This window comes from Sceloporus occidentalis, unplaced genomic scaffold (genome assembly GCF_023333645.1).
Source record: "Sceloporus occidentalis isolate IW3139 unplaced genomic scaffold, rSceOcc1.0.p SCAF_1, whole genome shotgun sequence".
Classification (NCBI taxonomy): Eukaryota; Metazoa; Chordata; class Lepidosauria; order Squamata; family Phrynosomatidae; genus Sceloporus; species Sceloporus occidentalis.
In genome coordinates this window covers 204,693,235-204,720,689 of record NW_028316981.1, presented here as the reverse complement: position 1 = coordinate 204,720,689, position 27,455 = coordinate 204,693,235, and the positions used below count along the sequence as shown (strand labels likewise).

Here is a 27,455-nt window from a genome sequence, read left to right as displayed (position 1 = left end):
CAATAATGCAATGGATGTAATCACAACAGATACAAACCAGACAGTCCAACAGGGGATGAAGGGGGATGTATTTTTTTGGTGGGGGGAGGGGTTCCGTGATTGTGCTTTGCCAGTATATCATCGGGCACACCGATGTCTGTACAGGCGGTGCATCACAGGTTCAACTGTGTGGTCGATTGTATGGGTGGGCATCCAATAGAATGGCATCTGGATGGGTAAAGGGAGGTATCTGATGCTGTGCAGTGCAGACACCGCATGGGTGTTTGGGCTGCCTTTGGTGTGGATGGTGCGGACAGCAGGATTTTGACTCGCTCTCGGATAATTCAGGATTGAATCCCTTTTTCCTGCCTGTCTGCCCCGGCCCTCTGTTCACACAGTTCTGGTGCCACTACAAATTTCTATTTCCAGAATTCCACAGTATTGAGTCATAGCAGTTAAAGTGATGTCAAACTGGATTATTTCTACAATGCAGATGCAACCTGTGAAAACCAAGAAGGTTTACAATATAGGTTCAAACACAACGAAGCTAAAACAGTGTAAAGTACAAATATTTGTAAATACAAATAACAGACAAAGGCCTATCTAAGCAAAAAAAGACTTGCGCTGCTAGCAGATGAAGAGAAGAAAGGGGACCAACCTAAACTCTTGTGGGATGGAAATGTACAGTCAAGGAGTAACCACTGAAAAGGCCCTCTCCCATCTCCTCACCAAATGTGCCTGTGATGGTGGTGGGACCAAGAAAAAATCCTCCACAACTAGCTGAAAACCAGGAGAGGTTCATATAGAGAGACATAATCCTTCAGAGAGTCTGCATCAGTCTAAGTGGAGTTATTGTGCCAGGCAACTCTACAAATCCTAACTTCCACAAGTAAGGCCAGTGGAGTGAATTTTTAAAAAGTACTTTTGAGACTAATTTCATACAGGTGAGCAATCTGATCTAGGACATTTCATTTTCAGAGAACAGACAAGCCGTGCTTCGCAGAGACATGGAACTCACCTACACTAGTAATTGAGAAAACAGTTTCTATGGCATCAAAGATGTTAGTTATTAAAGCTATTTAACTAAGGATCACTATAGTCCAGACTCCTGCAGTTGTGTTTATAATTATGTTTAACACATATTACTCATTTCAGTGTCATGGTTATACTGTTCATGGCTTATTTTCATATAAATTAAAACATAATCATGCAAGCTACAATTAAAGAAAATGTCCATTACTCCCATAAAGAGCAAGAAGAAACTGAAAACTGGTGAGCAAGGAGGAGCAGCAAAACAGTTTTGACTCTGAAATTGGAATGGCTAAACTGAGTTGTTTAAACAGTGGAAGAAATCCACAAAGAAGAAATCCCTTAAAGTACAACAGAGATCCACAGTTTAGAAAAGTTACTTATTTGGACTACATTTCTCTCTCAGCCAAGCATGGCTCTGCCTGGGAATAGTAATTTAAAAGGTTTGAATGTTCTCTCTCCATCCCTCCATTTCCAATCCCAGACTCTACGGTTGCATCTACACTGCAGAATTAAGGCAGTTTGACACCACATTAACTGCCATGACTCAATAATATGGAATTCTGGGACTTGTAGTTTTGTGAGATATTTAGCGTTCTCTGTTAAAGAGCTCTGGTGTCACAACAACAAATCCCAGGATTCCATAGAATGGAGCTGTGACAGTTAAAGCGGTGTCAAACTGCATTAATTCAGCAATGTGGTAACAGCTTAAACGGCTGCTTAACTGTGTTCAACTTTGTAGATTATTAATTGTCCAAGGCAATGCTTGGGACTGTGGCTTCGGATTTTGGGAGCGAGGAACAGAGTTGTAAGATGCAGCATGGAGGGAAAAGTAGTTCAGGTTTAGGCTGGGAGGTGGATCCATACATGAAAAAGCAAAGGAAACAGAGGGCTGTGGATCTTGTGATTCTCAGAGATGGTTCACTCATAGTGCCCAAGCACACATTCCCCTACTATGCATAGGATCCTGAATATGAATGAAGCCTACGCATTTGAATCCCTATATAAGCAATAGACTCTGTTCATGTAGGCCAGTCACTCCTTTCCACAGCACACCAGTCAATTACACCAGTTGTGCTGTTCACATAACAGCAGCCAAATCTAGGCAAGATTCATTGTATGAAGAAAAAGATGCTGTATGGGCCTGGGCCTCATTTCCCCCACCTCTGTAAAAAACAATGGATATCACCAAACAGATGGAGAAATAAGCTCAAAACTGAGTTTTTAGTTTTTCGATCTTTAGTCGCCCCTGCTGCATGAAGACAGTCAATGGCAGCAAGTCAATAGATCATCTAAATCAGTGGTTATCAACTTTCCTAATGCCATGACCCTTTAATACAGGTCCTCATGTTGTGGTGATCCGCAACCATAAAATTATTTTTGTTGCTACTCCATCACTGTAATTTTACTACTGTTTTCCAATGGTCTTAGGCAACCCCTGTGAAATCATCGTTCAACCCCCAAAGGGGTCGCGACCCACAGGTTGAGAATCGCTGATCTAAATTATCCTTTGCAAAGTTGGTGCCCTCCAGATGTGTGGGTGTGAACAAGCCCCACCGTCACTATCCAATATGCCCAATGGAAACGCGAAAGGCTGAATTAAACCACATCTGCCAACTACTGATATTCCTCTGCAGAAAGATAATAGTTGTCCTGGTTGCATCACTACACAAGCTCCTCACCTTGTCCACATGTTCAATGTTGGTCCTTCCAAAGCCCCATCTTTCCATAAACCAGCTCCTCTAGTCTTTGTGCATGTCTACACTGGCCAAAAAAAACAAAACATCTACTCACCTTGTAGCTACTACGACCTGGGCACAGTGTCCATGACAATTCACAGACAATACAGGGCTTTTCATCAAAAATCCAATTAAAAAACAACTGCCTTTTACCCAGCATTTGGCTTCAAAATGTGGATAATCGTATACGTTGTGGCATTAGAGTAGAGATGGTGATGGCATTAGAGTAGAGATGGAGGGAAGAGTTTATGGTGGCTGGAAAAAGCATACATGATGGGGGGGGGGGGGGAAGTAGAGTGAACACAACCATGTGGCCGAAAATACTGTGAAGTATAAGACACATGATCATCATAGGACTGCACTTTTGCACCAACACAATTTTGCCTGAAGGAAATGAATGGTGGATAACTCCAATCTCATCATGATGAGTGTGGCATTAACAGGGTCACTGCGGATCAGAAAAATGCAGCTACAAAGTTGGTAAAAGTTTTCCTGTCCGTGTAGACACACTCTCAATTGAATCTCTACCTCTCCATCTGCTCTCTGGCAAACCAAAGAGGCATCTTTTTCAAAGGTCCTAGCATTCTCATTCACAGCCTGCCTACAGTCAGGAAGCCTGGCTGAACATTCTGACCAGCTTTGGAATAACCTGAATAATCCAAACAAGCAACACCACCGGATGTGTTTAGCATTTCAAAAAGCACCCTGCCACTGGCTTCAGACCAGAATGTGTTTGTTGTTTGGTAAATGGAGCTCTACTGTTTCTACGAGACAAGCAACTAAAGAAGTACAAGAAAAAATAAGGCAAGAGTTTCAAAGCCAGAACACTCAAAGAAATCTCTTTAAGAACCAATAGTTTTTTTAATAAAAAAACAACACATAAATCACCTTAGCACTTCAAATGTATGATGCAGCACATTTTCTATTGTTCTTTAAAAAGTAATAATAAGCTGGGCTAAAAATTGAGATTTTAAGTACCAGATTGTGGGAAAGAATCCCCACGTTGTTCTCATTTTTAAGACAAAGTCTGAAGATTAGCTGTGCAGCTATATCTGGAACAGATGAGAGGCAGATGTATTCATCTGCATGACCGTAAGGGCCAAAAGGTCTTCCCAGAGTAAGAACAAGAAGTCAGCAGAGTAGGCAGCTACTTGGGCTGCCTTCCCAAGACCCAACATCCACTATGTTAGTCCTTATTCACTACAAGCAAAGCCCTCAGATCAGGTTCCAAATGGCTTCTTCATACCGAGGAAACACCTCCTCCCCAGTGGCCATGCTAGCTGGGGTATTCCGGGACTAATCCAGAATGATTGCAGAAATAATCCAGTTTGACTCCACTTTAACTGCCATGGCCCAATACAGTACTATGGAATCCTGGAATTTGTGGTTTGCTGGAGCACCAGATCTCTCTGATAGAGAGGGCTAAATGTCTCACAAAACTACAATTCCCAGAATTCGATGGCATTGAGCCATGGCAGTTAAAGTGGTGTCACACTGGATTATTTCTGAAGTGCAGATGCAGCCAATGTGATCTTTTTTTCTAGGCCTGATATCCTCCTGAGTAATTCTCCTCATGCAGACAGGCTATGCTGAGGATTCTTCTCCCAGTCGATATTTGATAAATACTTGAGAATTAGTTTTGGCATAAAAACTGCAGAAATCTCTCTCTCTGCCTCCAGAGACACAGGAGATGTCTCACTATAGTTTTCTGGTCATCCTGATGGACAGTTTTTATTCTGCCAAGACTTAATTTTCTACTTATTATGCTAAATTTCCATCATCGCAAAAAGGCTATTTATGGTGAGATTCACAGGTTTTCGATATTGTTGAGAAGTGAGTTGTATTTTGCCCTGCTTCGTGAACCTTGTGTTGAACAGCACTAGCAAACCATCCAACTAAAATTTTAAAATAATAACAAAAGATGCAAAACAAAGTAACTATGATATATTATTTTAAAAATATAAAGAAATCCGTAGCATGTTTGAGACTGGAAAAAAATTCTAGCATAAGCTTTCATAGACTCCAGCGCACTTCATCAGATGCATGCTTAAGTTGCATATGATGAAGTGGAATGAAGTCCAGGAAAGCTTATGCTAGAAATTAATTTTTTTCAGTCTCAAACATGTCACAGGTTTCCTTCATATCTTGCTATGCTGAAACAGACCAAACATGGCTATGTCTTTTGAATATTACACATTACTGTTGCTGTTATGATTATTAATAATAAGAATAAAAATAACAATATAGTTGTGCCTTTCGCCACCCCCAGACTCTTATCCAAGACGTTTCTCAATGGCACCCCAAAGTATGGAGTCGGGGCTGTATTTTTACCTGTCCCTCTCCCAGCTCTTCTTTTCTTCTGTTACAAAGACTTCATCCTCTCCACCTTCAGTCACGGAAGCTACAGGCTTGAGGTTTTCCCAGGATACATTCCAAGAACGCTCAGGCAAGCCAACTAATTCTGTGGAGTCTGGGGATGGAGTGTGGCAGTTTGGTATAACAGAGAATGTTCTCTTTTCTACATTGCTATCCTCAGAGTGCCCTGCACTCTTCTGCTCCTCTGCTTTTTGTATCCAAAGGATTTCTACCCCTTGGAATTCTACATGCTTGCTCACAGCTGCCTCTTTTGATAGCCTCCTCTCAGACGCTCTTTTTTCTGTTTCTGGACCAAACACAGAAAACTCCCGCTCAAAGTCTGCCCAGGCACTTCCAAGACCACCAGCAGTGCTGCCATATTTGCTCTCTCGACCTGCCAAAGGTATATGTCTACCTTTTTCACATACTTTGTGGGTCTCATCAGTCCTATCATCCACTGCTTTTGAGGTTTCAGGCTGTATTTCTACGGTTAAGACCATAGAGTCTTCTTCTGTGATCCAATATAATTTTCTCTCTGCAGTTATTTCAGATGGAAGAGGCAATTCTGTAGGATTTTCTTGGCCTGCAAGAACTTTCTCTCTGGTTGCCTCTTCAACCACATTGCCAGTCCTCTCTTTTTCCATTTGCATCTCTGAACAGATAGCATTCCTCTCTCCATCCTGTGCATTATCACATTCTAAACTGTTTGGCATCTCATGCAATTTGTCCACTTTGGGAGCCAGTTCTTCCTCTCTGAGAGATGTTTGCAGCCCTTCATGTGACGATTCTATATCATCTCCAGGGCTGCCATTCACATGAGTCCCACAGAGTAGTGGCTCACTTGACTGCCCATCTGAAGCACATATTATAGTCTCTCCATGACACTCAGGTGACACATCCAATGTCGTGGCCCCTTCTTCCACGGTCCCATATTCTGGGAATTCATTGTTAACATGGGGCGGGAGAAGAGTACTACTTCCATGGCCACCTGTGAAAACAACAAACAAAAACACAAGCATTTAATTCCATTACCACTATTTTGCCTTCATTGCTGCTAAGTGGAAAAATGTTTCATTCTCGTCACTTCAGGATGATATCATTTCTTATTTAGACTTTACAACTGGGATTCTTTTTAAAACGGGTTTGAGTTATGAGAAAGAAAGCAATGTGTTTTGGAGGTCAAGGTTTCCAAGTTAGAAAAGCCCACCCAGTCCATGGCCATATCTATTGTTAATGTTGTGTGCCTTCAAGACATTTCTGACTTATGACACCCCTAAGGTGAGCCTATCAGAGGGTTTTTGGGGGGCTGAGAGTGTGTGAGTAACCCAAGGTCACCCAGTGGGTCTCCATGGCCATGTGGGAAACTGAACCCTAGTATGGCATAGTCCAACACTCAAAGTACTACGCAACGCTGGCTCTTGGCCATATCTATGCAAGGCTTAAATTCAGCAAATAACTATTTCCTCTTCCCAGAGAGCTATGGGAAGGGACTAGGAATCTCTGAGTTCTCTTCACATGAAAATTTCCAAGACACTTTGAAAGAAGCCATAGCAGCTACACTGATTTCATAAATCAACACAACTCCTTGCCAGCAGCTAGCACCCTTGCCCACACAAAGTTCCCCTTCTATAACTCTCCAACTTTTCTAGGTGGAAAAGATCAAACCTGTTGCTTCTTTCCTCTGCAGAGAATTCAGAGGAGGAAAGGAAGGATGGGTTTTGTCCTTTCCTACAAAGCAGCACCAACATAAAGGTACAGCTTGGCCCTCTGCAGAAGCAAGAGGGTAAACACACCTCTTTTCCCCAAAGTTCTTGGCACTCAAGCAAGGTGAAGGGTCAGTGGTGATCAGAAATTACAACCTGCCACAAAGCCAAACCAGGATCTTTGAAACACTAATAAATGAAGCACAGAAAAGCTCTCAGACAAAAATGTGGTAATGGTGGAAGAATGGGAACAAAAAACGCAAGCTGTTTGTGTAACTTTGGCCCCATTGCCTAAGAGCAGACATTTCTCTGTGGGAAGATGCCATGTCACTTTAATGTACTTGTAACTTTGAAACCTTACAGTCATGGCAAAACCCATGGATCACATGCCAATGGGTGAAAAGTATCCATCCCATTATTTTCACAGGATCATGAGATCTCCTCAATGGGAAACAACTGATAAGAACACATATCAACATGGCCAATGTGGTATATTCATGAGAGCTATCAGCCATTTCTGGCAAGCTACCTGCATCAAACAAACTTATCAGAGACAGACTAAACTATTCTATCAGTGACCTTCTTTACACTGTTATTTTGTCAGAAATGAAAATGCATCTGACGATAAGGACTGCATTAGTGGCACATAATTTTGGGCATTTTGCCACTGGACATAGTAAATGGTGAAAGACAAAACTGTCCAGAGCACTAGTCAGGATGATAGCTTTATCTTATTTTATATTTAGATTGTTGAAAATTTAACTATTTACAAAATAAACAACAGGCAAGACTTCCAAAAAGAGATCAGCACTCAGTAGTACCCATTGTTCCAGTACAACACTGGTTTCAGTTGTTTGTAACTGGGTGTCCCAAAGCCCTTGATATGATTGTCAAGAGAGTCTTTCTTGAAGCACCAGAAATTATTCAAAGGATGAAAAAATTCTATTTAACTTCTGTGTTGCCTATCATAATAGGAGCATAATACTTCTTGAGTGTTGAAAGTGAAGCATTATAATAATTCATAAAACAATCCTTCAAGGAACCATCCACAAATTTTGGCTGCTCTGGAAAGCCTGAACAAAACCAGGCTCTGTGTCCTCCCTTGGTGGGATCCTGTCTACAACTTCAAGTTGGCCTTCAGAACCACGCAGAGCACCTCTGTGGTCCAGAAGCAATACAAGCTCTGTGTTCTCCAGCTCTGAGTGGCTACATCACCCTCAAAAAGCTCCATCATGACCCTTCTTCTACTAGTTGCTTTACTCAAAAAATAAACCTACTCACCCACCCTACCCTGCTGCAACACCCTTTCATTTCCTACAGGGATCCATACCCTTTTTCGACTGGTCTGGACCTCTGCGAGTGAGAGAAACTTGAAAGAATGAGCTTCAGAGAGCACAGTTCTCATCTAGTCACATATTGGTAGTTGGGTTGGTTTTTTGACATGCAAGGAATGGCAAATGTGACTTCCCTCAGATATTTCTGAACTGCAACTCCTCTAACCTCTCACTCTTTAGCTATGAGGATGGGAGTGGTAGCAGGTGAAAAATATCTCAGAAGGTCACAATGAGAGAAGTATGGAGGAATATTTATTCAGCCATGTAAGCCCCAATCTTCAATTGCAGCATACAAACCAGACATAGGCTTACCATCCCCGTGAGTACTCAAGAACAAGTTGTTTGTTTTTGTTGTTTTATTTATATACCGCTATTCCAAAGATCATAGCGGTGAACAGCAAGTAAGCTAATTAGCAAGTAAGCTAATTTGCCCCCAACAGTCTGGGTACTCATTTTAGCGACCTCCTCGGAAGGATGCAAGCCTGAGTCGAGCTTGGACCCTTTTGCTGGTCTTGAACTCGCAACCTTGTGGTTTTGAGTGAATGGCTGCAGTACAGGCATTTAACCACTGCGCCACCAGGGCTCCTACATCAGAGATGGAACTGGTACTTAGGTGTATTGTTCTCCATTTTATTTTTTGCAAGGGAGGTGCAAATGTGAAGAAATATTAATTCCAGCACACGGAGAGGCTACTATATATACTCATGTATAAGTCTAGAAATTTTAGTAAAAATATTAAACCAAATAACCTGAGTCAACTTATCCATTGGTCAATGTAAGTACTGTGCTTTAACTCTTCTTCTTTCTTTCTTTTTTAAAGAACCATATCTTGGTGAAAGGCAAGATGTAATCTGTCCTGGAAGCACTGGCCACCCCACTACTATCTCATCCATTCAACCTTTAAGATGATCACAACGTTATGCCTGCTGGAATTTTGTAACTTCTTTCACATTGGCCTGTTACAGACTGCCAAAATAAAGCTGCTTCGGGTCTCTTTGGAGGTATGCTATTTAAATGACGCATGGGTCCTAAGAGTCCAGATGTCGCGCCAAAGCCACACTCCATTCCTAAGCACTGGAGTGCAGCTTTGGTGCAGCTTCCGGATTCTTAGGACGCATGCATCATTTAAACAGCATACCTCCAAAGAGACCCGAAGCAGCTTTATTTTGGCAGTCTGTAACAGACCATAGTTTTTCTTTGCTTCATCCTTTAGATCCTTTAGATGCCCCTAAACTTTACCCTCAACTTATCCATGAGTCATATCAAAATCCACAATTTCAGTCCCAAAACCTGCCCATGACTTATACATGAGATCAACTTATAGTCGAGTATATATTTTCATTTTATTGGTCCTTCTGCATCCCTGTCCACAGAGCTACAAGGTTTTGAAGAGAACTCTCCACAGGTACCAATGGAAGTATTTTTCCCCCATGCATCCCACCCCCGATGAGAAAACTGGGACTCAAGAGTGAATAACCTGCAAAAATATGTTTAAAAGGGTAAAGAAGACATGCCTAAGAGCCTGCATGGCGCAGTGGTTTGAGTGTTGGACTGTGACTCTGGAGACCAGGTTCAATTCCCAGCTCTGCCATAAAACCCACTGGGTAACCTTGAGCAAGTTGCATGCTCTCAGCCTCAGGGGGAGGCAATAGTAGATCTACTTTGAACAAATCAGGCCAAGAAAACCCCATGATCGGGTCGTCATAAGTCAGAAACAACTTGAAAGCACACAAGAACAAGGACAACAACAGGCTTGCCTGCCAGCTAGGTCTTTAATGTGACATGTACTTAGACCCTGATTATACTCTAGTGAGTTCCCAGCAGAGGCCTCTGGTTTCTATCGCCACATCCTAGTCACTATGTGTTAAGCTCTTTTTGCTGATTGGCAAGTTACAGCCATACAGCTTGCTTTCATTTATCCCAGAGCCATGTGCTGAATAGCTCCTATGAGACAATGAAACAATTGTTGCTTAGGGAACGCTTCACGGGGATGTGAGGTCGTATCGACACAATTATTGTTGTGAGATGACAATGGCCACCTGTGTACTCATAAGATTTTGCATACTACCAGTGGTTATATTTTCACTGCCAATAATTTTTTTTAATGCCACACAGCATCTGAAACATCTGGGCTAGGCCTTCTACTGAAAGGAAAGAATAAAACCCCAAAATGAGTAGCCACAGTTAACAGGATATTACATTTTATAGTGTTGCTCTAATGATATGTGGATTCTAGAAAGACTTGTCTTTGCAGATTAGATACTTTCAGAATAGAGCTTGTTTCTTGACAATACAGTCAGTCGTCTATATCCACAGATTTTTTATCCATGGATTCAACCATCCACGGCTTGAAAATAAATTCCAAAAAGCAAACCTTTATTTTGCCATTTTATACAAGGGACACCATTCTACAATCCCATTCTATTTAATGGGAATTGAACTTCCACAGATTTTGGTATCTACGAGGTCCTGGAACCAAATCCCAGAGGATACCATGGGCTTACTGTATTTATTCCCCTAAGGAGAGAGATGGGTTTGAAACATGCCAAGACTTTCTACTGGGTAGAAAACTATATAGGAAGGCCCCTTAAAAACATTCAAAAGGGAGGAGACTGAAGTCGTATCTGAAACCAATACAATCCAACACTTTCTTAATAAATCTAAACTCACCTTATCACTTTAAGAACATAAAATGCATTTATCTTTTCCTCTACACAAAGGGAATGATAGCCTTCCTGATCCTGCTGCCTTCCAAATGCATTGGACTAAAATTGCCATCATCCACAGGAGGAAATGGAAGTGTTAATACAAAACATTTGGAGGGCACCAAGTTGGTGAAGGCTGCCGCACAGTACCACAGAGACTTGTTTTCTTCTCTCATTGAAACAGCATACTCAGCTGTTCCTGAGAGAGGTTTGAGCCTCTTTATCCTCTTTGCCCTTTCTCTTGCCTCAAAAGAAATTCCCAGTACTCTGAAGTACAAGTAATCTGCACAGAGTAATGGAAAAGGACCTGGAGGTCCTTACAAGAGGCCCAGGCTTGCTATTTGTCATAATGGACTGAATGCGTACCGCTGGGAAATAGTTGCCACAATGAAAACTGGGAAGAACTAATTGTGTAGAAAAGGGAATTTCAGCAGGTTTTGCTTGTTACCTGGCTGCATTACAAGCAACACCTTCTGAAAATCCCTCTTCTATATAATCATTTAAGATCTACAGACAAAGGATTATCGATGACTCCAACAACAGTCTTTTCACCAAAGGGTGGAACATGAGACATATATAATCACAAGTGGATGATAAAACACAACACTATAAAATGGTAAAATAATACAGTAGACCATTGTTATACACTGGGGTTTGGTTCCAAGATCCCCCATGGATAACAAAATGCTCCAAAACCCAAAATTGTCCGCATAGTTGGTTGAAATAGTGACACTTTTGCTTTCTGATGGTTCAGTGTACGCAAACTTTGTACTTTCAGACTATGTGTACGAGGTATATATAAAACATAAATCAATTTGATCTTTAGACCTGAGGCCCACCACCAAGATATCTTGTTATGTATATGCAAATATTTCAAGATCTGACAAAATCTGAAATCCAAAACAATTCGGGCCCCAAGCATTTTGGAGACTCAACCTGTATGCGTTTTTGAACATATTTTCTCTCAATGCTACATTTCTAAAATACACCTTTCCATTATTATTGTTGTTATTGTGATGATGATTATGATGATGATGATGATGATGATGATGATGATGATGATGATGATATTTTTACCTACAAGTGTGAAATATTTTTTTAAAAACCTGCTTTCTAGTATAATCATGAATGGGTCTAATTGGCTGCTTCAAAATGTGGACTAGACAAGAACCTTGGAAATTCTTAGTCCAAAATGCCAAAATAAGAAAAGTGAAGCTTTTCCCATAGTTTAATCTGTTTCAGGAAATACATCACTCATCAAGCATATCAGACTTCTATCAGATTAATATGAGAGCCAGTAAAGAGTATATGTGTTAATCCTGGCTGAGATGCAGGAGCTAGCTGCATCCCAATTCTGCAGTTTGAACGGCTCTGGAGAGCTGCATCACTAGGAAAGTTGCTCTCCCATAAATCCCATTTATGCTCTCTAAACCCTCTGGAGAGAAAGAGGGACATGGAGCCTACATTATGCCAGGATTTGTGTTAATCACACGATGGCTACAGCACCAAGTAGTACTTTTTATATGAAAGGAGGTATTTGGCACCCTGAGAAGAACATTATTTTGCCTGAAACGCAGTCTTCCTTAAATTGAGTCCACTGGCATGTTCAGCTGCAAGGCCACAATAGCACAGTATATTGACCATGAACAAATCAAGAGATTTGCATTAATGGATGAGCCAGGCCTCAGTAAGGTCTCAAAGAGGCAGCACATACTGAACTATCGCCTGCACAATAACGGTGAAAGCTCTAAAACGTTTGTGGAACACAGCAAAAGCCAAGCTGTAAAATTCGGAGGCTGATTTCCATTCCCACCACTTCATACATGTCCAGTTAGTTACTACAAAGTCCATTTTATTGTAGTATAGCAGTTAAGAGACATAGGGCTTATCTACATGGACAAATTATCTCTGGGCTCGCTGTGTCCTCTTTACATGACGCAGGGCCCAAAACACATGTAGACTATCTTCATGATGCCTGCACCTGATTTGGGGCTTCCTTACCTGACCTGTATTTAAATAACCCATCTTTTGCTGCAGGTTTTCAGCTTTCTTCACAGTGGCTGCCTTCACCTGAGGTTCCTGTAAGCTGAACAGGAAAGGGGCAAATTTGGGGGGAATTTGAGGCCAGAATATTATGGCCAATGTAGACCCACCCCGAGCTATGCTGGATTCGGATCAGGCCTTTTTCATGAACTCACTAAGATGATTTAGACCAGCCACGCTGCCTCTGCAAAATGGAGATAATAATCTTCATCTACTTTACAGGATCATCATAAAGATTATGACAACACAACAGAAAACAGTTTAAATGCTGAAAAGCTCCACAAAGATGTTAGGTGTTATGACTGTTTAGTGCAAAGCAGCATGCTGCTGCTTTACCGTGAATTAGATAAGAATTAGATAAGAACTGAGCAATTTACCATTTGTCAACTGGGAAGCAAAGAATAACGGGCAAACAGGGGTGTGTTCATGACGTCATGAAGGTATAGCCTTCAGACGGCCCTTACCTGAATGCCGCCATGAACACGCCGCCCGCACGCCCCAAGCGGGAAGAAGCGGCATTAAAAAGGTGCTGCTTTTCCCTGCTTCTTTTCTATATACTGCGCAGCTGCGCATCTCCGTCTGTAAGCTGCTGCACCGGTACGCCAGAATTGTTACGCCGCTAATTTAAGTTGCCCATTTAAAAGCTCCATGTCTGCTGCGTCGCAAAATGAGTCGGGGTCCTGGAACATGCGCAGTTTGCACCAAGGCTCTAATTAGAGCGTCAGATGCCATGCAGATGTGGAAGCTGCAGCACAGCTGCACTCTATTTTAATGCTCGTAACCCTAACCCTAACCCTAACCCTAGAGCAACATGTACGCATGCGCTGCTAGAATTGTGGAAAGTTTGGAATTTAAAGTGAACCCCTACACACATTCATGTGCCATTTTCACCTAACAATAAAAAAAACCTAAAACTTTAAATATTTACATATGTACAAGGGAGGTGATGGGGGATGGCAGGGGGACAGCGGTGGCAGCGGCGACAGCTGTGGCTGTGCATTGCAGATTCAGCAAGAGCGTGGGGACCAAAGGAGAGGAGGCATCCATGATGCTGGTGACACTACCAACGTGCAAGCGGACAAGGATGCCAACACCAGCTGATCACCAGCTGGCAGGAGACCACCATTGTTTTTGGGCAGGGCGAGGGAAAAAGTTTAAAGGGGCCTGGGCGCTTTAAATGTGCACATAGGCTTTCTGCCGCCAGTGCTGAGTGCCGCAGCTGCGCAGCTGCGCATCCGCCAGCCGGCAAAAGAAAAAAAAAAGCCCCGTTTTTGGCCACCCGTGCAGAAGCTGCCTCTCTCTTTGCAGCGTCCTCCGAGGAGGCGGTATGGAAACTGCGGGTCAGAAACGGCCCCAGGTGAGGAGTCTTCACTGCCCCCCATGTGGAAGCCCCATACACCTGAGCCATGCCCCCGGGGCGGGCGGTCTGGAGGCTCCGTATTCAGCAGAATACACCTCCAAGACGTCTTCCCCTGCCCGTCTGTAGCCCGCCCTCAATTTCCAATTTCTGTTATCTAAGTGCTTTGTGCAGAATCAGAGCTGCAATGCTACGGCTTCCCTGTGCGCTTTTCCACAACAAGGCCTCACAAAAGTCTTTATTATTTTAGCCATCCCCTGAAAAAAAAACTACTTTAAAATTTCCAACAGAGTCGCTGTCTTAGGTTGCATCCACTCTATGGAAATAATCTAGTTTGATACCACATTAACTGCCATGGCTACATGCTATGGAATTTTGGGAACTGTTGTTTTATGAGACATTTAGCTTTCTCAGTCAGAGTGCTTTGGTGCCACAACCAGCTACAGTTCCCAGGATCCCACAGCATTGAGATATGGCAGTTAAAATGGTGTCCGACTGGATTATTTCTGCAATATGGATGTAGCCTCGATGCAACAAAAACAAGGGGGGAAAGTCCAGTGGCATCTTAAAGACAAAAATATTTATTCTAGTGCAAGCTTGCATAGACAACAGCCCACAAAAGCACATGCTTATACAAACTGGACTTTTTGTTATGCCTTGTTTCAAAAGGTCTGATGCTGTTGCTGCTGCTGAGTTCTGTTAAGGGAGCAAAGGCTTTAAAGAGCTCCAGGCTCTTTAAAATTTGCTCCTCCCTCATTCCCATCAAGCCACAGAGCATCATGTCTTGTTAAAGCAACGGGGATATCATTCACGTCAATCTTTTCTCCTCCAACACCCCAATATAAGTGACTCACAGACAACACTAGAAATGGAGCAGCAAATGTAGTCTTTACTTCCATGAAGAGAAGCAGAATAAAATCACACACAGTGAAAAGGAACTGGGAAAATTCTCCGTATACACACATGCACACACCAGGTAACCATTTTGCTATGTCCCCCCCCCCCCATAGCCCATTTAAATTATGCTTCTTTTGAGAAACATATTCATGCCTGACTGCAGTAAGAAAACTGAGCCACTAAAGCAAATATAGCCTGGAAGCAGCTGGTGTCTCCCTGCTGACCGGTGCTTTTAAGAATCCCTAACTTAATGGAATAAATGTGACCCATCATATGTGTAAACATCTAATCTGTGGAAATATCCCACCAAAAGCCACACACTACCACAGGCAGCCCCTGTGGTGGAATCATCAACCCCCAGCCAAAGCAGCAAAACGCATCTTGGAAATGAGAGGGCTATTTTACACACATGTTGTGAGTGCGCGTGTCCATAAACCCCTATCATCTCCCTGAACAAATAGCTATAATTCTGTTGAACCGAGAGGCTGACTACTCACAGAGATTACTGTAGCTCCAGCAGTTACCCATTGGTCAATGAAAACACACAGATCATCAGTTTATCTAATAAGGATACAGGCTTAATTCAATTGCTGCCGTTCTAAGTCAACTGGAATCAGAATAGTTTCAAATTTCCTGGCAGCATCAGCCGGTTGCCCTGTGCTGCACACGGTGATGTAAATGGAAGCATTCTGAGCATTATGAAACTGGAGAGAGGACTGCAGTCTCATGCCGGGGATGGCGAAAGAAGATGAGATGAGCCCACCTCAGCAGCTTATAAACAGAATAGCTACCGTAAGCTCTTTTTTCCCCCCACCGTATCTAATGGATATTATTCTGAAGATGCCATTAATGAAGAACATGAGTTAATTTTACTCTTCTTGGGCATGATCATATGCAGAAATGAACCAAAAGCAAACAGCAATGGTTCCACATCCATTTATACCAGCAACACAGATGGAGATTTATCATAAAGGAACATGTTTTTATAATGAAGTTATCAATGAAAGAAAGATCTCTATATATAGTCTGTCATCATACAACCCTTTGCTGTGCCTGCATTTTTAAAAAAAATAAAAATAAAACAAACACTAAATAATTATCCTTTAGCACATAGTTGCATGCACAGACAGGGTCATGTGTTTTCGTTGTGACTTTGCGGGAGCACACAAAAAAGTGCAAAATATAGTGCTTGACATAAACTCTGAGCATTCATTCTTTTAAAGCAAGTTTCTTGTCCTTATTATGACTTCAATATTTTCCTAGAGAGGGCCAGCATGGTGTAATGGTTGGAGCTTTGGACAAGGACGCTGGGAGACCAGGGTCCAAATCCCGGCTCAGCCATGGAAACCTATTGGGTGATACTGGGCAAGTCACACTCTCTCAGCCTCAAACTAAGGAGGACTGGAAATCAAAGATATTCCTGTGTTAGTCTGGAACATCAGTAGCCAATGTGGCATAGTGATTCAAGCGTTGGACTAGGACTCTGGAGACCAAGGTTCAAATCCCTGCTGGGCCATGGAAACCCACTGAGTGAACCTGAGCAAGTCACACTCTTTCAGTCTCAGGAGAAGGCAATGGCAAACCTCCTCTGAACCAATCTGAACCAATCTTGCCAAGAAAACCCTATAATAGGTTCATGTTAGGGCCACCATAACACAGAAATGATGTGAAGGCACACAAAAACAGCATGTTCCTGCAAGCATGTGGGATAGGCTGCTCCAGCCTCTAAAATCAAATAGTTATCTCAATAAGATGTCCAGTGTCTGAGGTTTCAGTGCTGTGCAGCACTCACAGCTTTTCCTTGGCTAGTCAGGCCAGCATAATACTTTATGCAAAGTAATAAAAGCTGCAGAATCAAGTTGTACAAATAATGTGCCGTCATTTCTGACTTATGGCAACCCTAAGGCTATCACAGGTTTGTCTTGGCAAGATTTGTTCACAGCGGGTTTGCCATTGCCTTCCTCTAAGGCTGAGAGTGTGTGACTTGCTAAGGTCGTCCAGTGGGTATCCATGAGTAAGCAAGGATTCAAAGCCTGGTCTCCCAAGTCACAGTCCAATGCTGAAACCATTACACCACATTGGCTCTCACTTCTCAATATTACCAACTGAATATAAAAAAAAATCTATGGGAGAAAAAATGAGGTGGCTATAGATGAAACAAGAACAGTTGGTATAAATATTACTGTGGCGAATTTATGTAAAATCTACAATCTGCAAATGCTTTATATATGGATAGCATAAACCAACTTTGTAGTTTAAACAATTGTGTAAAAAGAAAACTAAAACTATGTGTTTAGTAAACAAGTGCACGCTGCTTTGATGACAAAGCAGGTGTGGCTTTAAAAAAAACACAACCCTATATGAAATTAAACCAAAAAACCTGGGAGGCAGAACTGGAGCAAAACCTGTGCACAGAGGCTGCTGCCACACAGCAGAAATAAAGCAGTTTCGTACCAATGTAACTTCCATGGCTCCACCCTGTGGAATCCTGGGATTTGTAGTTTTTTGAGATATTTTGCCATCTCTGGGTCTCTAAGTAGACAGGCTAACCTGCCCCTGGTTTTGATCCAGGTCAGTCCCAGGGCCAGCGTGTCAACAGGTGGGTGTTTATATGCCCTCCTACCACCGTGCCATGAACCTACTACTTGCCACACACCCCATACCTGTCTCTGCTGTCGTGTCTTCACAAAAGACCCCCATCACGGCCCATAAGGACAGACTCAGGGCACCTGGCTACTACCACATGGCCAGGAACCCCCATCCAATGTCACAGGCCATGATGAGGGTCTTCTGTGAAGACATGACCACAGACACAGATGCAGGCGCATGAGGTGTCCCAGCAGGCGCATGAGGTGTCCCAGCTGTCACTGGAGAGTTTCCAGGAAACTCTGCAACAAACAGTGCATCTGCTTGGCCCATGCTAAGGCCACTTTGGCCTGGGATTGATCCAGAGCTACCAGTTTGGCATCCAGACAAAACAATCCTAGCCCTAGGCCAGTGATGGTGAACCTTTTACAGACCGAGTGCCCAAACTGCAACCCAGACCCCACTTATTTGTTGCAACGTGCCACATCCCTCTGGCTTTCTAGGAAGAAACTCTGTGCTAGGGCAACAGCATGTGTGCCCACAGAGAGGGCTCTGAGTGCCACCTCTGGCACGCGTGCCATAGGTTCGCCATCACTGCCCTAGACTAATGGGCTGCATCATTCATACAGGATGGGTTGGCGGGGAGTGGGCAAGCGGGCTTGGGGGCACCTCCTGGGTACCAGTTCTTATAGCAACCTGGCAAGTAGCTTCCTAAAGGCACAACTGCACCTGTTTCCCAAAGGGGATGTAAATGCTACATCCATGTATGAGGCAATCCATACCCCCTGAAGTCATTTCTCCAACTGCTGGGTCTTGCATTACCTCAATTCTCAGTGCCATGCTGGATGTTACAGTAGAATCTAAATGGCCCATAAATTCTGCAACCATTGCTGCAATCCCTGGTGCTCTGGGTTGGCTAATTGAGGCTCTCTACACAAGTGAAAACCAATCAAAGCAAAAGGATTTGCATTAAAAGCCATTCGTTTAAAATATGTTGCATGCACAATACATTAGCCATGCCACAAATAACAAAATCTCTCTGCACTGATTGGCTGGAATAATCCTGCAGCTCCTGACAAAAACCATTTAGGATTTGTTCCAGGCTGTTTGCTAGTTACAAAGAAATCACCCTTTTCCTGAACTGAGTGTAGATGATGTTTACAAATGATGCTTACAAAGAAAAAGAAGAAAATCTACAGTTTATGGGAGAGTGAAAAGTGCATGGAAGTTAATTTTGCCGGCAACCAAGCTAATCAGAAAGACTGATGGTACACATATCACATTTTGTTGTCACTGAGCATCATTCTACAACATAAGCAAAACAACATCGCCTATTGCCCTTTTAAAATATTTTTATTCAAAATCCTTCTGGAAGATATATACTGTACTTACAGATTTAACACTGAAGTCTTAATCGCAAAGACAGAATTACAGAATTACTCTTCTACTGGATAAAATCCACTACTAAAGCTGTCATCCTGTACACAGGGGGAGTGGAATTTAGTGTGATTTATTTCTGAGTAGATATGCACATGTTTGTGCTATAAATATTACGTCCAAACAACACTGCACATTGAACAGGGACGGAGAAGGTGTGGCCCTCCAGATACGGTCAGATTCCCCTCAAAACTGGTTTTGCTGGGGGTGACTGATGGGAACTGCAGTCCAGCAACATCTGAAGGAACATTCACCTCTTTTTCTTCTTTCCATCTCTAGGAAGCAATTTCATTTCTAAAATCTGATACTGGTAACAAACTCAGTAGGAGGAAACTGAAGGCTAAACCTGACAAGATAGAGGTGCTCCTGGTCAGTCAAAATGCAACTCAGAGTTTGAACCTGTACTGTGTGGGATTACACTCACCCTGAAGAGGCAAATTCATAGCTTCGGTGCACTTCTGTTTATGTTTTGTTGATGGACAGGAGTGTGTTCGCAGTTAAAGGTAGGGCACTAGCTGTGGAGATGTCTGCTCTGGCCACAGTGAAACAAGCCTTTGGCTGCATCCACACTACAGAAATAATCCAGATTGACACCACTTTATCTGCCATGGCTCAATGCTATAGGATTTGGGGAACTGTCATTTTGGGAGACATTTAGCCTTCAGTGTTAGAGAGCTCTGGTGCCTCATTATAGTACAATTCACAGAATGCCACAGGATGGAGCTATGGCAATTTAAGTGGTATCCGCCTGGACTATTTCTGCAGTGCAGATGCAGTTACAGTTTGGATTAAAGTGGGGCTGGCTTGGTTTCAGAAACCAGAGTGCATCTATAATGCTGAAGCGATATTGTTTGTTGAGGGCATTATAGGAAGCACACAAGTTCTTTGTTAGAATAGCTTCAGTGGCCACAGGTTGATTTCTAGACACAATTCAACGTGCTGGTTATGACTTTTAAGACCTATATGACTTGGGACCAATCTATCTGGAAGACACTCTCTCCCCATATCAGCGTCCATGACATTTAAGATCTTCAAGGAAGTCTTTCGCCTGGTCCTGACAACCTGCAAGGAACGTTTGGTGAGGACATGAGCAGGGTCTTCTCAGTGGCTTTTCCCAAATTGTGGAACTTTCTCCCTATAATTCTGCTGACTTCTGCAAACTGGGAAAGAGATTTATACCCAGGCGGCCTTTTAGTGACCAAACGGCTCCTCAAGAGGAGACTTTTTAAATAGGGGCATTGCTTCTTAACCCAGTTCTTTTATTAAGATATTCTCTTTGTGTTCTAATTTATATGCAGCTGCTACCACACTGCAGAATTAATGCAACTTGACACCACTTTAACTATTGTGGCTCTGTCCCATGGAATTCTGGGATTTGTCATTCATGGTGGCACCAGAGCTTTCTGCCCGAGAAGGGCTAAATATCTCGCAAAGATACAAATTCCATAGTATTGAGTCATGGCAATTAAAAAGCGGTGTCAAACTGCATTAATTCTGCAGTGTAGGCAAAGCCTCTACCTTATGTGAAGCACATATTCACACACTAACACACACTTTGCTGCTGGGTTGGCACATGGCAATAAACTTGTCATTTGGTGATGCTAGCTCCACATGCACTCATCTGTACTTATTCATAAGAGAACTTTGAGTGACTCATCTGTCGGTGGGTGGAATTCTCCTTATTTTTTTTAAAGACTAAAGAAAATTTGTATATTTTTTGTGCACTGCGACCTTAATCACGCTTAACATCTTCAGCAATATCAGGAAATATCATTAAGCTTTAAGTTTTAATAAGCAGTGCTCCAAGCTTTAATCAAATAATCAGTGTGATTAAACGCCTTAAAGATTTAATTGCAGATTTAAATTTATCACAAAATAAAAATCAGGGAGGGTGACAACGGACAAATATTACAAAGTTTAGACAGGGCTTCTGGAGGACCTCTAACATGCAGGCCTCATACAAAAAATGAAGCAGAGGCATATGTTTCAGATCTGATTTTTAAAAAAATTAAATGGTTCTTTAAAAGAAAGACATTTCAACAATATAGCTCCAAAATAACAGAAAATAATAGTTTTGGGGACCAATCACATGTATGTGGTTTCACTGCCTGATCGTCATAACGAAACAGTATTAGGGAGAATCTTTACAGAGCAAGTCTTAATTAGATCAATAAATATATCAATCAATCCAATCTTTACTTCAACAGTCAGTGAAAGACCATTTTGATCAGCAGAGCTTTCATTTCGAACCTGCCTTCTCAAAAAAAAAAAAAAAAACCATATAAAGACACTGGTTTGTTGCTGTAATACAGCATTAAATAAGTGTTATAGATTCCCCTTATGTGGTAGCTTGGTGGGAGAAGGATTGCAAATGACTTTACACTTCTTACGGTAGCTCCAAAGGACATTTATATTGACTGGGATAGACACAAATTAATTTGACCAAGGAGTTAGTTAAATCAATGAAGATGTAGAGTAAATGACTGAGCAACTACAAGTTCTTTAACCAACTGACACCAATACAGGTTGAGTCTCCCTTATCCAAAATGCTTGGGAACAGAAGTGTTTTGGATTTCATAATTTTTCGGATTTTATAGTCTTTGCATATACATAATGATATATCTTAGAGGCAGGACCCAATTCTAAATATGAAATTCATTTCTCTTTCATATACCTCTTATACACATAGCCTGAATTTTATACACAAATATTTTTAATAATTTTGCACATGAAACAAAGTTTGTGTATATTGACCATCAGCAAGTAAAGGTGTCACCACCTCAGCCACCCATGCAAACAATTTTGGATTTTGGAATTTTGGGTAAGGAAGACTCAACCTCTACTGTTAAGTATGTAGTCAATGAGGTTGATATCAAAATGGCAAGGCTCCCACTAGGATAACCTTTCTTGTTCACCTGAATAGTTTTTATTGTATAAGCAGCAAAGCCATTCAGGATGCTAGTATCAATGGTCCAGGTTTCATGCAACAATATCACATCAAAAGAACAAAGATACTAACAGAATGAAATATCCCTGCTCATATTTGCCCATCCACCAATGTTCCAGGAGATTATCCTTAAACAGAAATCTTCCTGGGGCCATAAGAATCATTCTGCTGAGCTAATCAGTTCTAGAGAACCGTCTTCATCTCTAATACACCCGTTCTCAGGAGTTTTGGTTTTAGAGGTAACCAAAACTAAATAGGAATCAAGGACAGTGATGTTGGCCAATGGAATTGTATTCTGCAGGCTGGCAAGGTTAGGATGAGTCCTAACTTTTGTAAACTGTAAATTGGGATGGAAAGAGTTGCAGTTCTTGTATGGGTAGCTGATGTTAATGTTGATGTTCCGGCACTTTGAGGTTAGCTTGCCTAGAAATGTTGTAAGTATCCAAACTTCCCCTAATACATTTATCAATACAGAAACAGTTTGATACAACATTAAGGTGCCAGCATAAGCTGCAAATGTGTCTTTTTCCTCATTAATACATTAATGATAGACTGTTAAGTAACCTAGTCAAACAGTCCCCTCTCTTACTCTGTGTGTCTATAAATGTGCTCTTTAAATTCCACAATTAGGGTGCTACTGCTCTGAGCAACAGGCTGGGTAAGTAAAATAATTTTAGTCCAAGCATGCTCCATAAACAAATATCATTTTAAAAACTCCACATGACACAAGCCAAGCTCTGTGAGTGCACAAATATTTCTTATGAGGCACTTCAGAATTTTCCTCACTTACAAAGCCAACATTTTTACATTTTCACTAACGAATCAATAGCCCCTTTCTTCTCCTTTCACTGCGAATAAATGCTCTTTTGGTTTTCTTTGCCTAGAGTTCTTTCTTCCGCTTCCAAAAGAAGGAGTGGGTGGGTTGTGGAGTTGAGGTTGGGTGGCAAGCTTCTTCTACAAGCCTGCCAAATCTAGCCCAATATACAAGGATAGACACCATCCAGGAGCTACGGTTTAAATAAACTGCCTCATGGATTCCTATGGAATCCTAGGATTTTTAGTTCAATGTGGAACTAGAGATCTGTGGCTAAGAACTTTTAAACACCCCTCCCTAAGCTAAAAATTCCATGGCATTTAAAATTGAATCATAGCACTATAATTGTGCAGTGTGAAAGGGTTCCAGATCTTTCCACTTCTCAGATACCCATGAAGCAACCCTGTCTTTTCTCAGATGCTGTACTTGTCTGGAAACAAAACAATGCCCCTTCAGCTCTCTGGGCTAACATGAAAGAGTCATAGTTAGTCTTGCTTTATACAGTCATCCTACTCCCATCTCAATTTTCAAGTTTCTGTAGTACTATACTTCAAAAAACATTTGCGGACACATCACTGTAGCATCAGAGAAATGAGCACATATATCATAGAAATTATGCCTTGTGAAGTTTCACTTTCAGATTTCTAACAAAGTATTATCCATCATGAATCTCAGAATCCAAAAACACATTAAGAGACAGATAGTTCTGCCACCATCCTATTTCTGTTCAAGCACTCCCTTTTCTCATCATGTCTGGCTGAACAGAAGAGCTGCATCTGCATGTTGCATTAAGCCATGGCACATGTGAGCCATGATTTGTTGCTTTACACACGAATCATCATACAAATGACCAAACACACCAGAGTTAACTCTCCATTTTCAGACAGCTTCTCTCCCACTCTTTTCTCAGCCCCTCTTTTCAGGATAGGCAGCTGGGGAAAGGAGCCGGGGACAAGTCACACATCTGAATTTCAGTGTAACAATAAATCATTATTTAAAACACCATAGTTTCTAAGCCAAGAAGAAGTCCTGGCTTCTAACTGTGGTTTCTGGCTGCTTAGTAGAAGGACAGGTCGAGTTATTACAATAAACTAGACTTACACAAACCACAACCCAGCTTACTGATAAAGTGCTCAGCTGGCCAGTATATGTTATCACATCACTTTACTCTGCATTACCTCCACCACCAACAGCCAAAGGTTTAAAACAGGACAACAGGCAGTGCATGTACACCATTTAATGTGCGTTCCACCAAATGTTACCGGATACAAAGAAGAGAAGCAACCTGTTTATCTAACAAAGAGTAGTCCAAAGTATGGAGGTGAGTCTTGAAATAGCATTTCAATTAACCAGTCAGTCTAGCTCTTCACCAGCTCCTTCCCTCCTGTACCAGTAACACTATAGATGTCCAGGAGGCCAAACAGACTTGGTTGCAAGAAGGCAGCTCTCAGCTGACTCTCCACATATCAGGACACAACCAGACCCATAAAGCCTTTACAGTGGTGTCAAATTATTATTATTATTATTATTATTATTATTATTATTATTATTTACGGTGATGATGACTTGTTTCGAATGCAAGGAATCCGTCTACTGTTCTGCTTCCTTTTTCTGACTGGTCCCTTGGAATGTGACTCCTGCCTACCTTTGACCAAGTATCTGGTTCTGGCTCCTCCAGTCTCCCTGGTCCTGGGAATTGTAGTCCAACAAGATAACTTTTCCAGGCTCTAGCAATGATAACCACGTACCAAACCTAAAACACCAGCATTGCACATACTTTCAAGTATTCTTTGCATTCAGTCCAAACTACGAAAACTGGTGGCATTTATCAGTTCTTCTCTGGTTTTGACAGCTAAAAATGGCCTAGCTTAGCCACAGAAACTCTCCAACTTTCTTTTTGATCTACTTCACAGCTTGGGAGCAATCCTCTTGCCTTTTTGCAGTTCATTTGGCTCTTCCTTGCATCCTTTATTTCTATCGAGCAGAAACAGGAAATGTGTAGCTCGCAAGGGGTTTGGGGATTCAGTCCTCTCCTGGCCAAAAGTAAAGGACTGTGGGAGCTTCAACCCAAACATCTGAGGAGTCAAAGGTTCCCTATGGCCGGTTTAGAGAGAAGATTCTTTAGCAAAAGACATTAGGTTGCATCTGCACTGCAGAAATAATGCAATTTGACACCACTTTAACTGCCATGGCTCTATGATATGGAATGGCATAGTGGTTTGAGCATTTGACTAGGACTCGAGAGATCAGGATTCGATGCCCAGTTCAGCCACTGGGTGACCTTGGGAAAGCCATATGCTCTCAGCCTCAGGAGATGGCAATGACAAACCTCCTCTGAACAAATCTTGCCAAGAAAACCACATGACAGGTTTGCCTTGGGGTCTCCTTATGGTCTCCATAGGTTCTCCATGAAATGGTTCACCTTAGGGTTGCCATAGGTCAGAAACAACTTGAAAGCATACAGCAACAAAAACAAAACTTGCTAAAACACCTATCTGAATTGCTAAAAATACTTCATCAGGGACCAGTGCAGATGAATGAAGGCTTACACATATAACCACAGTTAAGCGATCAGGAGTCCCCGTCCCCCCAAACTATAGTTAAGAAATGCATCAGCAAGTTTAGGTAAAGGATACAGCAGATATTCCTAATTTGAATGCAATTCTTAACTATAACTAAAGAAATGCATGATTCTGCCTCGCAGTCATATAAATTGGACCCATGATGGCTTTACTTTCCATGAGAACTCTATTCAATTGGGATTGGGACAGAGGTAAAGAAAAGGATCCACACTCACCAGATTCTGACGTATTTTCGTTTTCTGGTCCACCAAATAAAAACTCATATTTGGCCTTGGCAACACTCTGGGAATGAGCGGACCCACCGTTAACCCAAACAAATTCTTCTCCCTGCAAGCAAAAATAAAAGAAAAATACCTTGAGTTCATTGTGACACATTCTGCTGATAATTCTCTTCTCAAAGCAACAGAAGGAGGACTTTCTCAAGATCACACCAGCCTTGAAAAACCTACAAAAACACCAGACAGCTGTTCCTCTCACAACACAGACATGCAGATACTGGTAACTGGTTTCAGAATATTTTTTCATCAACAAATAACATCTCCTTTATTTAAAGTCTGCTGGTCATCAAAATGTTGTTCTGTATACTGTTGCATAATTATTTAGTATACAAATCATGCAACAATCCTATTCATACTTCCTTGATGGTTAATTCCTATTGAATTCAGCAAGACATACTAGTTTGTCGTAAAGACAGGGTTGTTTTACAAGTCTCTGAACTAAGCGTTCCATGCACACCACAATCAGGAACATGACAACCTGGGAGGAAGCAACACCCTGCCATGTGTCAGATTGGCTTGGAAGTAGTCAAGCAACTATCCCATATATTGGGATACAGCTCAGTTAACCTCAGAACAAATCCAGAGGTGCAACTACACCATAGAAATAATGCAATCTAATACCACTTTAACTGCCATGGCTCTGTCCTACAGAATCCTGGTATCTGTATTTTGTGAGGCACCAGCAGGCTTTGGGAGAGTTAAAGACCGTGCAAATCTACAAATCCCATGATTCAATAGGACAGAGCTACATCACTTAAATTGGTGTCAAACAGCATCATTTCTACAGTGTAGATGCACCCCTGGATTTGTTCTGTTAGCTGTGCTGTATCCCAAAATATGGGATAATTGCTTGATTAGTTTAAGTGATGTAGTCCTATGGAACCATGGGATTTGCAAGTTTACAAGGTATTTAGCTTTCTCTTCCAAAGCGTGCTGGTGCCTCCCAAAACTACAGGATTCTGTAGGACAGAGTCATGTCAGCTAAAGTGGTGTGAAACTGCATTATTTCTAAAGTGTAGAGGCATCCCAGGTTTGCTAACTTGTCTCTGTTGCTTCAATTAAGAGGCTATTTTGAAGGACTGCCCTAGTAAGATTGCTTCTGGAGGAGAAAAGCCTATGGCTTATGACGATCCTACAGCAATCCTATCATGGGATTTTTCTGGGCAAATTTTTTGCCATCCTCTGAAGCTGAGAGAGTGTGACTTTCATTTCCCAAGGTTATCCAGTGGGTTTAAACGGCTGAGCCGCGATTTACACTCTGGTATCCAGAGTCCTGGTCAAAACACTCAAACCGCTGCTCCATTTCTCAAGAACAGGGCTTCAAAAACCTGTTGCACAAATGAACACAGGACACGCTCTTTTGCTTTGCTTTGGGAGCTGTCTTTCACTCAACAGGTAGGAAAAGTTCCAATAGAGCAGAAAAACAATCAAGTGATGCATTCTCGAGGCAACAGTTTCCTATACGGTTGGCCTTTTGATGCTCAGTAGCAATTCCTCTGGGGGCAGCGCTGTGACCTTTTATTGTGCTTTACTTTTCATTTTATTTTATTTATTGTATTTATATCCCACTCTTCAGAAATGCTCTCAGGTGATACAGGGCATATGATATTCAGCCTTACATTTCAATCCAAGTCAGAGAAGAAACTGGGAATTTCTAAAGGTAGATTTCA

At 41.9% G+C, this 27,455-nt stretch overlaps 1 protein-coding gene across 1 annotated transcript in view; it reads right to left on the bottom strand.

Moving 5' to 3' along the window:
* LOC149323252 (PH and SEC7 domain-containing protein 3-like) overlaps nucleotides 1-27,455 on the bottom strand; it is a 191,253-nt gene that overhangs the window by 147,325 nt on the left and 16,473 nt on the right. The window contains exons 2-3 of the mRNA XM_089488646.1: nucleotides 25,723-25,834; nucleotides 5,079-6,090 (exon numbers count right to left, since the gene is read on the bottom strand). Coding sequence (XP_089344772.1) covers nucleotides 5,079-6,090; nucleotides 25,723-25,834 — 1,124 coding nt within the window. The remainder of the gene's footprint in view (nucleotides 1-5,078; nucleotides 6,091-25,722; nucleotides 25,835-27,455) is intronic.